Source organism: Podarcis melisellensis (genome assembly GCF_964234715.1).
Source record: "Podarcis melisellensis genome assembly, chromosome: 15".
NCBI classification, from domain to species: Eukaryota; Metazoa; Chordata; class Lepidosauria; order Squamata; family Lacertidae; genus Podarcis; species Podarcis melisellensis.
The window spans coordinates 36454738-36469604 of record NC_138532.1 but is presented as its reverse complement, the minus strand read 5'-3'; the positions used below and the strand labels follow the sequence as shown (position 1 = coordinate 36469604).

At 41.1% G+C, this 14867-nt stretch overlaps 1 protein-coding gene across 2 annotated transcripts in view; it reads left to right on the top strand.

The window, feature by feature from the left end:
• Positions 1-14867, top strand: part of NLK (nemo like kinase) — an 87607-nt gene that overhangs the window by 54001 nt on the left and 18739 nt on the right. For both annotated transcript variants that reach the window (XM_081890456.1, XM_081890455.1), the window contains exon 4: positions 13581-13687. In XM_081890456.1, the coding sequence (XP_081746582.1) occupies positions 13581-13687 (107 nt within the window). The remainder of the gene's footprint in view (positions 1-13580; positions 13688-14867) is intronic.

Below are 14867 nucleotides of genomic sequence, written 5' to 3'. Positions count from 1 at the left end.
TGGATATCATTTTGTGCCCCCCCCCCAAAAAAAGCTTTCATTTCTGGGTAGATTTTACAAATCTTTGAACTGTTAAGAATGCCAGGTTGATGACAAAGTGCCACATACTTTAAGACATAGTTTTTTTGGGGGGGTTAATGGTGTCTTGAGACTGTAACAATAATCAATAACCATATTTCTCCATGTATAAGACAATATTTTTTCCTTAGAAATAATAGGCAAAAATTGTGGGTTGTCTTATACGTGGATAGCAGAGGGGGAACGGGTGATTGGTGGCAACAGCCAGCAGGAGATTGGCCTGCCGACGATTTACTGCAGCAATTGGGCAATTGATTTACGGCAGCGGCGAGGCATGCGTGCAATCGTCTGTGGATTTGTCAAGTGGGCAGGTGGGATTTTGGCGTCGAGCGTGCAGATGATTGGTGTTTGCGGCGATGCGTGCGATTTGCAGTGGTGGGCATGCTGTAGAGCGATTGGTGGTGGTAAGACCTCCCCACAACTTTGGTCAATTTCCCCCCTAAAAAATTATTGTTGCAGTCCCAAAAAAATAGGAGTCATCTTATACATGGGAGCGTCTTATACACAGAAAAATACGGTACCACAAGTGAATCCTGCACACGATACGAGTGCCACAGCTCCAATTCTGACCAGACTTGTTTACATTCATGCTCTTTTAAAGCCAGTACCTCTTCAGAGCAAGGGTCTTTCCTTTACTAGAGTAATAAAGGGGAACTCAGAAATCGCTTGGGTGATTTATAGCTGATAGTAATTTACTAGTTTTATCTTTACTGGTTCTGTCATCTTTTATCTCTTACTCTTAAGACTTAACACTGGGAAAGGCATGGGTGGGGAAGCAAACCTCATTGCTCAAATTGCTTCTTAAAATACATAATAACAACACACATGTTGCTCGTATAAGCCTTGCTTGGAAGGAGATGAAAAGCTTGTATAAGATGACAACTGTGGAAATAAGCAAGGTGACGAAGCATCCAGATGTTCCTGACTATTGGAACTGTCCAGATCAGTTCCAATATGAGAGTATGCAGTGCAAGGCAAGAAGGTAGGTGGGCTGCGTTAAATGGCCAGAAGGTGTTTGAATGGGGCTAATCAAATGATTTGCTGCAGGTCAAACTTTTACTACAAAGCAGGCTCTTGTGAAACTTTTCTTTTCATTTAGACCTAAAACTTATTACTGAGGCACACCGATTGTAGTGGTGGAAAGCCATAACTCTTTTAATATTTCATTGAAAACCTAATTGCTAAATCCCTCTAAGTGGGAGTGGGTAACCCTTATAAAGGACTAAAAATATATTCAAATTCCTAGGAGCCAAAATCAGATATTTGAATTCTTGGCAGCTGAATACTTCGGCACCAAAAGAACCAGGAACCAACCCTATAAAAACTGTGTTAAATGGAGATGCAGTGCTGGTGCTTAGAGACTAGGTGTCAAGGATTTTTCCAGCCGTGACCTTATGGTGTACTGAAAGAGAGATAATCTGTGCTTGCGAGCAACATACACTGCATCACAGAAGAATGCTAAAAAGGCACAAGTCCTAGATAATATAGGCAAACCCACCCATTGCTATACTTAATGCTTTTGGCACAGACAGAAGTTATCCTGTTCCTCAGTGTGATTCAGCATTGCATGCTTGAGGTATCCCTTGTTGGAGAAAGGCAAGGTCTGCTCATTTTGCTGTTGGTTAGCTGCTTTTACCTCTAGATAGAGGCAGATGGCTGGGGCCCTACAGAATGTTAGAAAGGATTGCCTTCCCTGAGTCCTCTGTGATCTACCCAGTGCAGCTTATCTAGGGCCTCTGAGTAGAAAATGCAAACTCTGTTGTACAGAGATATGTTCTTTCCCACAATGGACACTGGAAAATATTTCTAAAAAGATGGCGTTCTTTAGGGTGTTTTACCCTCCTCCACTATGAATCATTGCTTATAACCACATCCTAGCTTGACTCCCATTTGAGATGTCGGTTTGAGGTGATGGAAGTGTTGTTCTGTTGCACTTAACTCATGATGAAAATCAAAGGTTTTGGGGCAAGTTTCTAATCTATGGGGCCTGGGAGGAGGAAACAAATATGATGAACAACCAGCTTCAACCCAATGGATTTGCTTTAGATCAGCCTCCAGCCCAGCCCCCACCCTTTGAGCCTGGGGAAAGATTTGGAATTTTAGGAAAATGTCACGGGTACTATAAAATACCCATTTAATTAATTATATATATGGGAGGCTCCCCCCTCAAGCCTAATTGCAACAAGGGAAGGGGGATTTGGGGGGTGGGGAGGTCACAGCTGGAAACCCCTTGAAATTGCTCTACTCTGTTGTAATTCAGCTTCAAGAAAGGCTATTGTAGTTGGTAAAAAGGCTTCTTTGAAGCCTAATTATGGTGTGAGAGAGGTGTTTTCAGTGTGTTTAGGTGGGGGTGGAATAGCTGGGGAGGGGAGAGAGTAGCTTCTTCCTTCAGCTGCACTCTCTCTCTCTCACTCTCTGAAAATGCCCCATGTGCTGTAATCCGGCAAGCTTAATTCCAGCAGGGAAAGAAGAGGTGGGCAGGATCTGGTAGGTGTCTGGGAAGGTTTCTGGGTCCTATGGCTGGTGACCTATATTGATAAAGCACTGTGTGCACGATGCCTTACAGAGCAACAGAAGACAGATCTCTGACTTAAGGAGCTAAGCCCAAAATTCAGGAAAGGGAGGCCACAGAGGGATCGGGTAGAGATGAGGGTAAACCAACTTTGTTTTAGTAAGGGATGAGCACCAGATATCATGCATTTTACATGCAAAAAGGACCCTGATTAGATCCCTGCAACTGCAGGTAGGGCTGCTCTCTACAACCTTGGAGAGATGCTTCCAGTCATCACCTTTCATTCAATATAAGGCAGCTTCCTATAATCCTGTACGTCACAGAAAAGATGGGATCTATCCTCCCTCATAGGATCCAGTTGCTTTTCTACCCCGGCCCTCTCTGTGTGGTTGCAGGTAGGTCTCAGGGCTTTATAAAGTCATCTTGCAGGGGGAACGCAGTCCATGAGCAGCTGCCAGTTGGCCATCTGCACTCTAGGCAAATGTTTGCCTGAGGCAGATGAATAAAATATTGCCTGTATTGTCACGAATGCTTGCCTATAGGGTGTTGGGCAAGAATTTTTTAATATATATTTTTAGTGTAGGAAAATAGGCAATCAGATGGAAGTAATGCATTTCCCAGAGACCCTGACATCTTACTGCCTTTTTGTTTTTCACTTCATTGAGCTGGCTTTGTCAACTAGTTTCGGCATGGTACGAAAAAAGCAGTGCCTATGGTGTAATGAAGCTTGGCTTTCTTTTATTAATCACATGCACTAAGAGCTTGAGCAAGGAAGTTGAGCAATGATATGTTGTAAGCATGTCAGTGTACAAAATTGGAAATGCCAGTTTCCTCAATTTACAAGTTGGGTGGAGAAACCCTTTCAAGTTTTAATTATTTAAATCTTAGTTTGCGTAAGAGATCAAAACCTTAATCTGTTCAGGCATTTCCATCGTATTTAAAAGACTCTTCAAGTGATGTAGCTAAAGTGAAACTATTAGGATTCACTTTTAACAGTTCACATTGAAACACTGCTAGTTCTGTGTTGCTACATGTGTTATCATCCACACAGTCCAATGAGAACAAGAGCTGCAATAAGGTGTATATATTACACAATGTAAGCATTTCCCCTTCTGATTAAACCAACTACATGGAACTGTAAACTGAAATAAACTCACAACCTGGTACAAAGGAATAGTGCTAGGATCTTACAGCTTAGAAGGTGGTTCTATGTGGGTTTCAGATTCTTGACCAGAGTGAAAGCAGCCTTCATAAATTTAAATAAACAACCAGATAAGGTCACTAATTATTCCTTTGGCTGTCAAGAGTTTCATGAGGTGGCTGTCCTGATTGTTGGAATGCATAAGGGAGTAGAGGAAATTATTTGCTTTAAAAAGTGAATCTACTTCTATTCCAGCTTTGTCTCTTTGGGCAACTAGACACTCTGAATTCTGAAAGTAATGCCATTTTGTGTGTTTTTATGCTTAAGTCCCAACTCCATTCCACCGAACTTGCTCAGAGCTACTGTGGGAGCTTAAAAAGCAGAGGCAGCAAAATGTGATGCATCAAATGTAGCAAACTGTGGATTCCCAAGCAAAAAGGGTCAGTGGCAACCATAGGTCCAGTAGTAAGTTAATGGCCATATGCTAGTGTAACACATCCCTGGCTTGCAGGTGGCGAAACAGTACAACTCCCCGCACAATAATAAATAAGTTCATTATTTCCTTCATGGTTTGCTTATGTCAGGTCCAACAGGTTTTTGTTGTACTTCAGAAACTTGTGAGAAGCATTGGCCCACAGTAAAGAAGGCTGATACAGCCCACTGTGGCATTATACTACAAACAAGTCTAGGATGGAGCTGTCCTTCCCCCCCCCCCCGCCCCTTTGCAAATCAGTGGCTAATTTCCAGTCAATCCAGAAGCTCACAATAATTTTGGTTGTTCCTTTCCAACTCTACAATTTCCTTTTTCAGCTGCGGCGACTAGAACTGAACACTGTATTCCAGAAATGAACACAGTATTCAAAATGCAGTCACACCATAGTTTTGTATAACAGCATTATGACATTGGCAGTTTCAATCCATTCTTAACAATCCCCAACATGGAATTAGCTTTTTTTCACAGCTGCCAAACACAGAGTTAACATATGCATTGAGTTATCCACCACAAATCCTAAGATCTCCTTCCTTGGTCAGTCACTGCCAGTTCAGACCCCTTAAGCACATATGGGAAGTAAGGGATTTTTTTTTTTGGCCCCACTGTGCATCATTTTACACTTGCTTACACTGAATCACATTTGCCATTTTACTCCTCACAGTCCCTTTTTATTTTTGTTTATATCCCACCTTCCTTTCACCATGGAACCAAAGGCAGTGTATATGTTGTTCCCAGGTGGTCACCTCCTTAGTTTCAGCAAGTTGGTGGCCTCAGGTGCCTTCAGGCTATACCCTGGGACTTTCTTAACACTCCAAACAAATTGGTGTCATCAGTGAACTTGGGTACCTCACTTCTCACTCTCTGCTCTTAATTCATATATATGCACAAGTTAAAAAGCACAGTTTCCAACACTGATCTTTGAGGTTCCCCCCGTACTTCTTTCATCCCTCCATTGTGCGTACTGTAAGTCTTCATAATTCCTTCTCCTTAGTGATCATGTTATTTATATGTGTTGGTATTATGATGCATACCGTTTGCTCTGTTGCTAAAAATACAAAAATAAGAACTGTTTGCCCAGAGATCATAGCAGGACAAAAATAAATAAACAAATGAACATATGTACTGTAGGCAATGCTATCTCTGTTTTATTACCTTTCAAGTCAATCTATACACAATCTCTTCTTAGTGAGTGTGTCTCTTCTAGGTTTTGAAGCTCTGGCATGAATATGATACAATAAAATATTGGCAGGCTTGTCCCTTTTTAGCATCTCCCACGTGATAAAACTTGAAATGAGGCAATTGTAGAGAGCTGCAAATATTCTGTGAGGCACCTGCAAGGGTATGAGTTGAGTGCTTTGTCCTCCTGTCTTTGTTCTTTGCACCCCTGCTTTTTGTCAAGGTGAACTCCAGCAGGAAAGATGCTGAGGGCAGATATGCCAGCTGAATGTGTCTCTGAAGCATTGCCTTTTCCCCTTGCCCTCCTCCCCAGTTTCCCTTCTTTCATATAGTTCAATGGAAACAAGAGGTGGTAGGGCAACTGCTGGTTAGTGCTTCTTGTAACACAGTGCCAAAGAACCTGCAGGCCTCTAGATACTGTTGGGACTCCAACTTCCATCAGCTCCTGGCAGCATTGGCAGTGGCTAGGGATGATAGGTGTTGTAGTTCAATAACCTCTGGAGAGCCACTTGTTCCCCACCCCTGTTGTAACAGCTGGTGTTGATCTATATATCAGTTTCTTTGCTTCAGTTGTTCATCGTTCTTTCCATTCCACTAAAAGAAATTGTAATGGAGAGACAGAAGAAACTGCACCCTTCCCCTACCCTGTAACATACTAAATATGTGTTGCCTGCCTTTTCTTGTAATGCAGCTTCAGTTAATGGATTTTTTAATCGTTTAAGTTGTTTTGTTTTCTAATACTAACAATTTTCAATAAGCTTTAAATATGTAAGTGCTTTTGAAAAAAAATGTGGTGGTATTGATCCCAAATGGATTCTTGTACCATCATGTTGTTTTTTGGATGTTATCAGTTGCAGTTTAACCCTTTGTCTAAGACTTGGTTTCCCTAACAACAATGAGGTGTTTGAGTCTGAGGTCTTTGTAAGGTGACTTCCAGCTATTTCTTCAAAGGGCTGTCATTGCTTAGCATGTTTGATAGTAATTAGTTCTAGCAGGAACACTTTGATTCAGAGAGAGGCATTTCTAATTGTCACAGAGCCTGAGTAAACTTAAAAAACAACCCTAAAAACTTCATAGTGGAATGAAGACACTTGCAAATCAACGTTGAAATATAAACTAGGCCAAGGGCATTCGTTTCTGTGGACTGTTGTCTAACCTTAGCCACTTCTGTGTTAACAATTCTTCACATTTCTGGTCAACCCTCAGTAATGAAACTTGCAAGGTGGCTTGCTTCTAGTCTCCTTCCATACACACAGGTTTGCAGTGTTCTGCTTGGGGCTAGAAAGGTGTTAAAGGGCCAGGCCAGGGGGTTTAATTTATATTGGAAGTAAAATGGATGTGGGTTGACAAGTGAGGATGAGGGTGGATTGGTAGGTGACAAATGTTGGTGGAAAGAAAACTAAGATGGTGGGGCATGGCTCATTGGTTTAGCACATGATTTGGATGCAAATGGTCCCTGGTTTTGTGTTCAACATCTCCAGCTAAAGAAACTACTTGAGGTGTTGAAATCCCACTACCAGTCCAAATTAGACATAGTCAGAAAACATCAAGTTTATTGCTAGATGACAGGAGGGTATCTAGTTGCATTTTACTGTTCTTCTTGGTGGGCTGAGGATCATTACATGTGGCAAACTGCAGGAGGGGCTGCTCTTCTAAGCACATAATGATAGATGGCATAGGGAACAGCTTAAAGATGAGAGTCCGAGATAAAATTATTTGAACTGGAGGGAGAAATTGAGAAGTGTGGCATAAGAAAATAAGAGAAGCTTTAGGTCAGGCATTATGAAGTGCAAGGTTTAAAACTTAATGGCTAGAACTTTGAGATGTTCATCTTAATGCCATCCCATAATACAACAAGCATTTGAAAGAGAAATGGGCAAAGCTGTGGCTTGCATGATCTGGCTGTTGGCAGAAGATCTTAGTTGGCCTGTGTGCTTTCACAAGTACAAGGGGTGTTCACCACTGACGTGTTCATTAATCACTTGGTCAAGCTTCACAACAGGACTCTACATCCAGCTTTTAAAAATCTGAGCTGCATATTGCTCATTGTTTGTCTTTACTTTTGAAATGGGGGAATTGTTTTTGGTTTGTGTATGTGATTTTTTATTATTTTTTATTTGCAAGAGAATCTGTTTGGCAGCACAATTCCAGTTATATTTCACTTATTCACATTCTATTCCCCATGCTGTTAACCCTAATCGTAATACATTGGTTCTAGCAATTTGTCCTGCACGGTTGGAAAAGCTATTTTTGGATTTTTTCATCTCTTCTCCTGCCCCCACCTCCAGTTAATCCATCTCTGAGCTGGCATTGATGGCACATTCCCCATTACCATAGGCATAGCCAAGCAATACAAAGAGCTTCTGGGCAGGATTCCAGCTGGCTACAGATCCCTGCTCCCTAATATTTGAGCTTTTGATGTACACTCTGGTTCTGTGATACGCTTAAACTTGTAGCCAACTGTCAGGGTGGCCTGCTACCCATTTAGAAAGCATGGCGCTTTCAGCTTGTCACTGTTGTCGCTTGTTTACATGATTAGGACTACCTGAAGATGTATGTGGTGGTATTTTGTTTTGTTTTTTTAGCAATGAGTACTTCTGCTTGTGCCTGATGGAAGCAGCCAAGAGCTCCCAACGTCACCTATTGATGGTCCCAGTGCATTTATCAAAGGCCCAAAGGGGAACTGAGCTCTTGTGATAAAGTGAATCCCTTTATTTTATTCCTTTTTCTGTCCATCTGTGTGGAAAGAGGAAGCTATATTGAGGGCTCTATGGTGCTATCATAAAATAGCCTTTCCTGACAAGGCTTTTATTTCCGTAGAGAGAGATACTAAAAAACCATCCTCTTGCAAGATGGATGGGCTGATACTATTATTATTGTTGAGAAAAGATGCTAGCGTATTAGTGTGTGTGTGTGTGTGTGTGTGTGCTCACGCAAGCACACAAATAATAAAGGGATTGTGTTCTACTGAGTCGGTAAAAATCAATGATCTTTTAAAAAATAAATTTATTTATTCTTTACAAAACATTACTTTGATCTTCAGATATTTGGATGTAATAAAAGCATATACAAATTGAAGCCATGATCTTCTGTCAAACCAGTTTTTCTTTGTAAAAGAATCAACCAGGAACAGAAATATGCAATTCTTGTTGTTAAACACTATAATATAAAATACTATTTATAATTGCATCATGACAATTTAGACTTTCAGCCAGATACCATCTATGTCATGTAGAAATACTGTACTAGCTTGCATCTATTGGCCTTTGCTCCTGGAAAGTTTTAGGGACCTTAGTCTTCAAGTAAATGAATTTGCTCAGTCCCCTTGCATGAGTATGTACAGAGAACTACAGTTACAAAGTGTCATAGAGAGTCCATTAACAAACATAGAGACAGCCAAACAAAAATCCTTAATCTCACAATCCCACAAGCAGATATAAATACTGTAGTGTAAAAGGCACATGGGCTGCTTGATTAGAATTTTTAGATTATGCCCCAGGTAGTGCAGCCACATTCCATTTCAAAAGTCCATTTTAATTTTTATAGTGCTCAGTTGGTATGTGCGGTTGTACATGGATTAGAAAGTTGGAAGCTTAATTTATCTATCCTCTTTCTTAATTATTGAAATTGCTCTACCCTGATTAATGATTGCCTCCTTGAAAAATTTTGTATGAAGAGACCTAGGGTGATACAATCGTTATGCCGGTGGTGGTTTTCACTCACAGTGTCTTGAGCATTGGATATTGCTTCAGGCCTATGTGTTATTCCAGCTACGTGATGTTTCACATCTAGAAGCACAGGATGTCTAACCGCAGAGTTACTTGGTACAGTGGTACTGAAGTGGTATGGCTCTTCCTGTGGCCATGCCATTTGAGAGTGGTTAAAAATTGCCTGAACCGCGTGAGTGCTGGGCTTTACACAAAGTGCACATTTCATCAGCAGTATGTATGGCTCAGTAGCCCGGCAGCAACAATATCATCAGGCTAAACCACAATCAACCCCTGAGCCTTCTACTTACTAAGCACAGGAGTTAGATCTGTACCGAAGCTCTTCGTATTAATGCAAGTTGTTTCGGGTGACTTTCCTGTAATTTCTAATGTTTGAAGACGTAAATCTGGAGCATGGGGGAAAGTTAGTGGGCTGAACTGCTATACACATATACAAGCTGAAGTGGGTGAACAGGAGTCAGATCCCATGTATAATTTTTGTACGCGTGGATCTTCTTGAGCAGTGTCAAAAATCTGACAAAACAAATGTGCTGGTTAGATTGCTTCTACATTACCAAATAGAAACACTTCCCCATACCAAGCTGAAAACAAATGCAACATGAGAATCAGTCCCAAGAGCCACACCATGCTGATTTTTACTGTTGTACTAAAGAGAACTGACAGGAACTGTTCGTCTTCGTGGTCTGCAGTCTGATACATGATGACTATATTAGGAAAAAAAAGTTATCCTCGTGAACTTTTTCTGTTATATTTCACATATATACGAAATTTATGATCCATAAAATTAGACTTTTAAGAACATGGTAGAGATGCATTTTCTACTCAAGGCTGAAATTTGAGACGCATGAAGTTGGTGCCATTGCACTCTGTAAGGCAAGTAATATTCTTCAGGGTTTTGCATAGTCCACTCTTTTGCAGGGTGCATTGGGTCTTTCTGGCTAGTTGGCTGCTGGAATGAGAATTGCCCCATCCAAAGAAAGATGGAGCAGTTTTCCTTAGGTGAAATCTGCTACAATATGTCAGAAGGCTGCAAGCAACAATTGGATATGGCCGGAGAGCTGATTTAGGATTGTGTCTACACCCCTGTGATAAGACACCACATTTTGCAAAAAGGGAACATGCTTAGGGAAGAATTTCTTTGAGCTTTGCAGATCTCAGGGAAGGGGACTGCAAACAATACTATTGTGATGTGCCAGGCTTGTACATTAGGGTTGCTTGTCAGTATGGCACAGTCTGTTAGCTTCAACAAGTCTCTCAGTCAGCACAAATTAAGGCCCTTCTCCTGTCCTCTGCTTTGTGCCTTTGATAATTGTTTTGAAGCAAATTGGTGTGTTTCGTACTTCTAATTTTATGCAGCTCCTTCACTAATTATTACTGTCAGCAGCATTTTCCATCCAGGAGTGCTGTTCTGTTTGGGGGTATAAAAACTAGAGCAACCTCGCAAGTCCTCTGGCCATGATATTTATGGCTCAACATTAAATTTAGAAAGACAGACATGCACTGAAACTTGCTTCCATTAAATGCCCTTACTTTAGCTTTATGGAGCCCCCCCCCCTAAAAAAAAACCTTACTAACAATTATAAGCACTGGAGAAGGCAAATGACATTGACCTATCCAGACACCAGCTGCTTAAGAGGTTGCTGTACTTGTGAAACCGGAAAATCAAGCGAGGCCTGCTTTTGCTCTTGCTTAGAGGCCCTTGTTAAATTATCCAGAGACAATTAGGAGATAGTTATTGTTGAAGCTAATAGCACCTCTGAGCCCTTATCAAAAGCTGTTTTTTGGAGGGGTTGTTTTTGTTTTAATGCACAGCAGACCTGGAGCTGTGCAGGTGCCATTCCAGGCCCTCGTTTAATTTAAGCTGCTTTAGTTGGCATGGCAACTAGTTGAGACATCTGGGAGACATTAATGCTCGGGATTGAGGTTGAGGAGGATTTAGGTGGGAGAACCAAACAAGGATGTCATACCATAATAAAGCACAGAGTATTGTAACTGGTTTTCTAGAATAGTGCGTGTATTGGCAGGCAGGGGGGCTGGGGCTGGGTGGGGGAAATCTGTATAGAAAAGAGGAAAAATGCAATGGATGCTAATATGGTTGGGGATTTTACAATAGGATCATGTTTCCTGAGCAGATTCTGTAAATTTCTCCATAAGACCAGGCTTTGCGAAGATGGTTAAGAACATAAGAAGAGCCCTGCTAGATCAGACCAAAGGCTTCTGTTCCCCACAGTCGCCAAGTTATGAGAAACCCACAAGCAGGAAAGAAAGAAGGCAGTAGCTCTCTCCTGCGGTGGTTTCCCAGCAATTGGTGTGCAGGGGCATGCTGCTTCCCATTCTACAGATAGCATGCAGTCATCAAAACTAGCAGCCATCATTGGCAGAAGTAACAGCCGAGTAATATTTTTATTACGGCCGTTGAATATGTCCAGAGTAGTCAGCAAGGAACAAAAAACAGGGAGATAGAAAACCTACTTTCCTGGGCATGATGAAACGAATCATAGTCCTACAGTTTGTGAGTTGGGAACTGGGGAAGCAGCTTTGCAAGCTTAATTTGATGGGACAGTGCTGCAGGCAAAACGGGATTTCCGTTTGCAGCAAAAGCCACGTGGGTGGTATATGTGGATGCACTCACTGCTCTCCCTTTGAAAATATAAAAGCCAACATGTAGTGGGATCTGTCATTCGGGCGCTAATTGGACTACATGTAAAGAAGCGACGCTTTACACAAAACTCCTAAAACAAGCATAGACAACTTGGCTCACTTCAAGGGTTGCATGAAATAGCGTGGGTGTGGTATGTCAGGTAACATGCCGGGCTTCTTCATCTAGAAAACCCTATGTGACTGTCATGTACCCTAAATTTCATTTGTGGAGGTTCACTCTGCTTTTTCTGAAGTGTGCAGTACAATGACAAAGGAAGTGCATCTTTTTTATGTTGCGTATCTATATCTATAGATAGATATCCTGAATCATCCTGAATGCATGGTCCCAGGGCAGCTACAGAAAAGTAGTAAGAGACGATAAAAGTACAATGTTTAAAAATAGAAAATAAGAAAAAGCATATAAATGCAACCAACTAAAATAGCAACATTCCATTCAAATAAACAGTAAGATCAAAACTTTGATTTTATATATATGCTAACACAAGCTGTTCTTAAAAGCCTGGGAAAACAAACGTTTTTTGCCTGGCATTCAGAAATGATTGGTAGCCAAGGTGCTTCCTGGGGAGGGCATTCTAAAGATGAGGAGACACTGCTGATAAGGCTCTCTCTGGTCATGACCTGAAACATTTTAGATGGTGGGGAACCCCGGAGGAAGATGCTGATCTCAGTGGGCTGGCAGATTGATAGTCGAGCAGGTATTTGGGTTCTAAGCCACATCGTTTTAAGCCACAAAGGTTAAGACCTTTTAAACCCAGAAGAGATTTCTTCCATCTTGCTTCCCTCCCCAGAACTCTTCTAGTTCTGTCACTGCAGGCATAACCTGTTTCCTGAATATCCTGACGCACTGGTTTTGCTACAGGCTGTGTGTCCTCCCAGGCTCTTGTCAACAGCCAAACTTGTGGATCAGAAAATTCACCTGACAATTACATTGGTATGGGAGGTGAAACTGGGATACCATCTTGCTCTTTTTTGTAGTTACATCTAAGCACTTTATTGCTGACAGTGGGGAAAATCAGACCGCTTAAGCAGGTATGACTCAGGCAAACAGGCAGCAGCTATCGGCCTCTTCACACACACGAAAAGGGTTGGTAGAGTTATTTATCCGCAAAAAGAATTGCACAGGTTCCACTGCTGATGGTTCTGAAAACAGCAGAAGTGTAAAGAAATGAGCTCTACGTTGAAGTTACTTTACTTGAAAAATGGGCTACATTTTTATTGTTCATTGGAATAACATTTCTGAATGTGAGCAATTTGAAAGCAATGTGTGTGTGGTTTTTTTTTTAAGATTGCATCTTTCAGAGATTTTTCTTTATGGTCCTTGTGTACATGAGGCAAAAATGTGTTTATGGTTTCAAAAGAAGGAAGCAATTTGGTTTGTCAACTCTTGGGGATCATTTGAGTCCGCATAGTACAGGCATGGCCAAACTTGGCCCTCCAGATGTTTTGGGACTACAGTTCCCACTGTCCCTGAGCACTGGTCCTGTTAGCTAGGGATGATGGGAATTGTAGTGCCAAAACATCTGGAGGGCCAAGTTTGGCCATGCCTGGTATAGTAAGACTAACTTTCCCTAAAGTCAAGTTTGGTTTTTCGCACACCTGGGGAGTTAAGTAAGTAAATCAAAATAACAATTACTGTAGAATAAAGTGCCACTAGCTGCTGCTCTGGCCTTTGCTAACTCTCTGTATCATGTGTTAAAGAGAACGAGAAGAGACAGCTTTTCAGACATCTCTTGCATATGTTGAGGAGCTGAAATCATTTGTTTGTACTTTCCTTAATGAGTGCAATTGAAGATATGTTGTTACAGAATTGATGCAGAGCGACCTCCATAAGATTATTGTCTCTCCTCAGCCACTCAGCTCGGATCATGTAAAGGTTTTTCTTTACCAGATTTTAAGAGGTAACATGTTTTTGGTTTTTAATGCAGAATGAATGTGTTGGGTCCTTATCCCACTTTATCCCCATTGCAACTTGTAAACTCACCTTCTCCATTACCTCTGACAGTAGAATCCACCTGTGGGACCGTCCATAAAGTGGGGGGGGGCAAGGATGGTGTATTGGTTAAAATGTGGCAAAGGGTGATGTGGGGAAAGTCGGGAGATTTGTAAGCCTTTAACAAAGGTGGTATACTTTATGGATCGGTCCTGCTCCATTTTTAATATGTTAATTCATTCCCTATGAATTATCCTCCCAAAATTAAAATGTCCCAGCATTTAAACTTGGTGAAAATAATGGGTTATACCTGAAGTTAGTGCTACTCAGAGTTAGACCTATTGAAATGAATGGGCATGCCTAACTTAGGTTTATTATCGTCAGTGGGTCTACTTTGAGCAGAACCTAGTTGAATACAACTCCATATCTTTTAATCTGAAGTTCAGTTCAGCTTGGAAGAATTTATTAAGTTGAACAAACCCAGTCTTTGGTGTTCAGAGGAAAAATAAAACTAAACCTGCTTAATCTTCAGCTATGCATACTCTGATGAAAACCACCATGCCTGAGCATACTTAGAAAATATATGGTTTTGATTTTGACTTGCATATCTCCCAAAGCTTCCAAAATATTTAACCAGCTGGAGTTAGTCTAGTAAGGGACCTTTTGGCCATGGTCAGTCTTAATAGTAGCACCTTGATATATGTCTTAAACTCCTAACTTTGTATGTACAAATTTTAGGCCTTCATTAAAAAAGTAAGGAGCAGGTTTTTTTCCAAGAAGCAAAACTTGCGTTAACTTTTAATGTGGGAAAAATACTGGAGTGTTGACTCTATTCTTTGATAACTTAACATTCTCCTCCAAATAGTCCGCTGGCCAAAAGAGAGCCTTCCAAACATATGTTAACTTGGAGATATAGAGTGTGCTAGTAAGCTGGAAATTCCTTATCAAATGCTACTATTACTGAGAACTGTAATTCTGCATTGAGAGCTTTGCAACAGATACCTGTTGCCTGGCTGGGTTAGTTATGCATCCTAATGGAAGTCTGAGGAATGTAACTGCTCAACACCTTATGAAAAAACATTGTAAATATGATGTCATACTTTGTATGTAGATGTAGCTCATGCCTTATATCACGCAGTCACTCACCC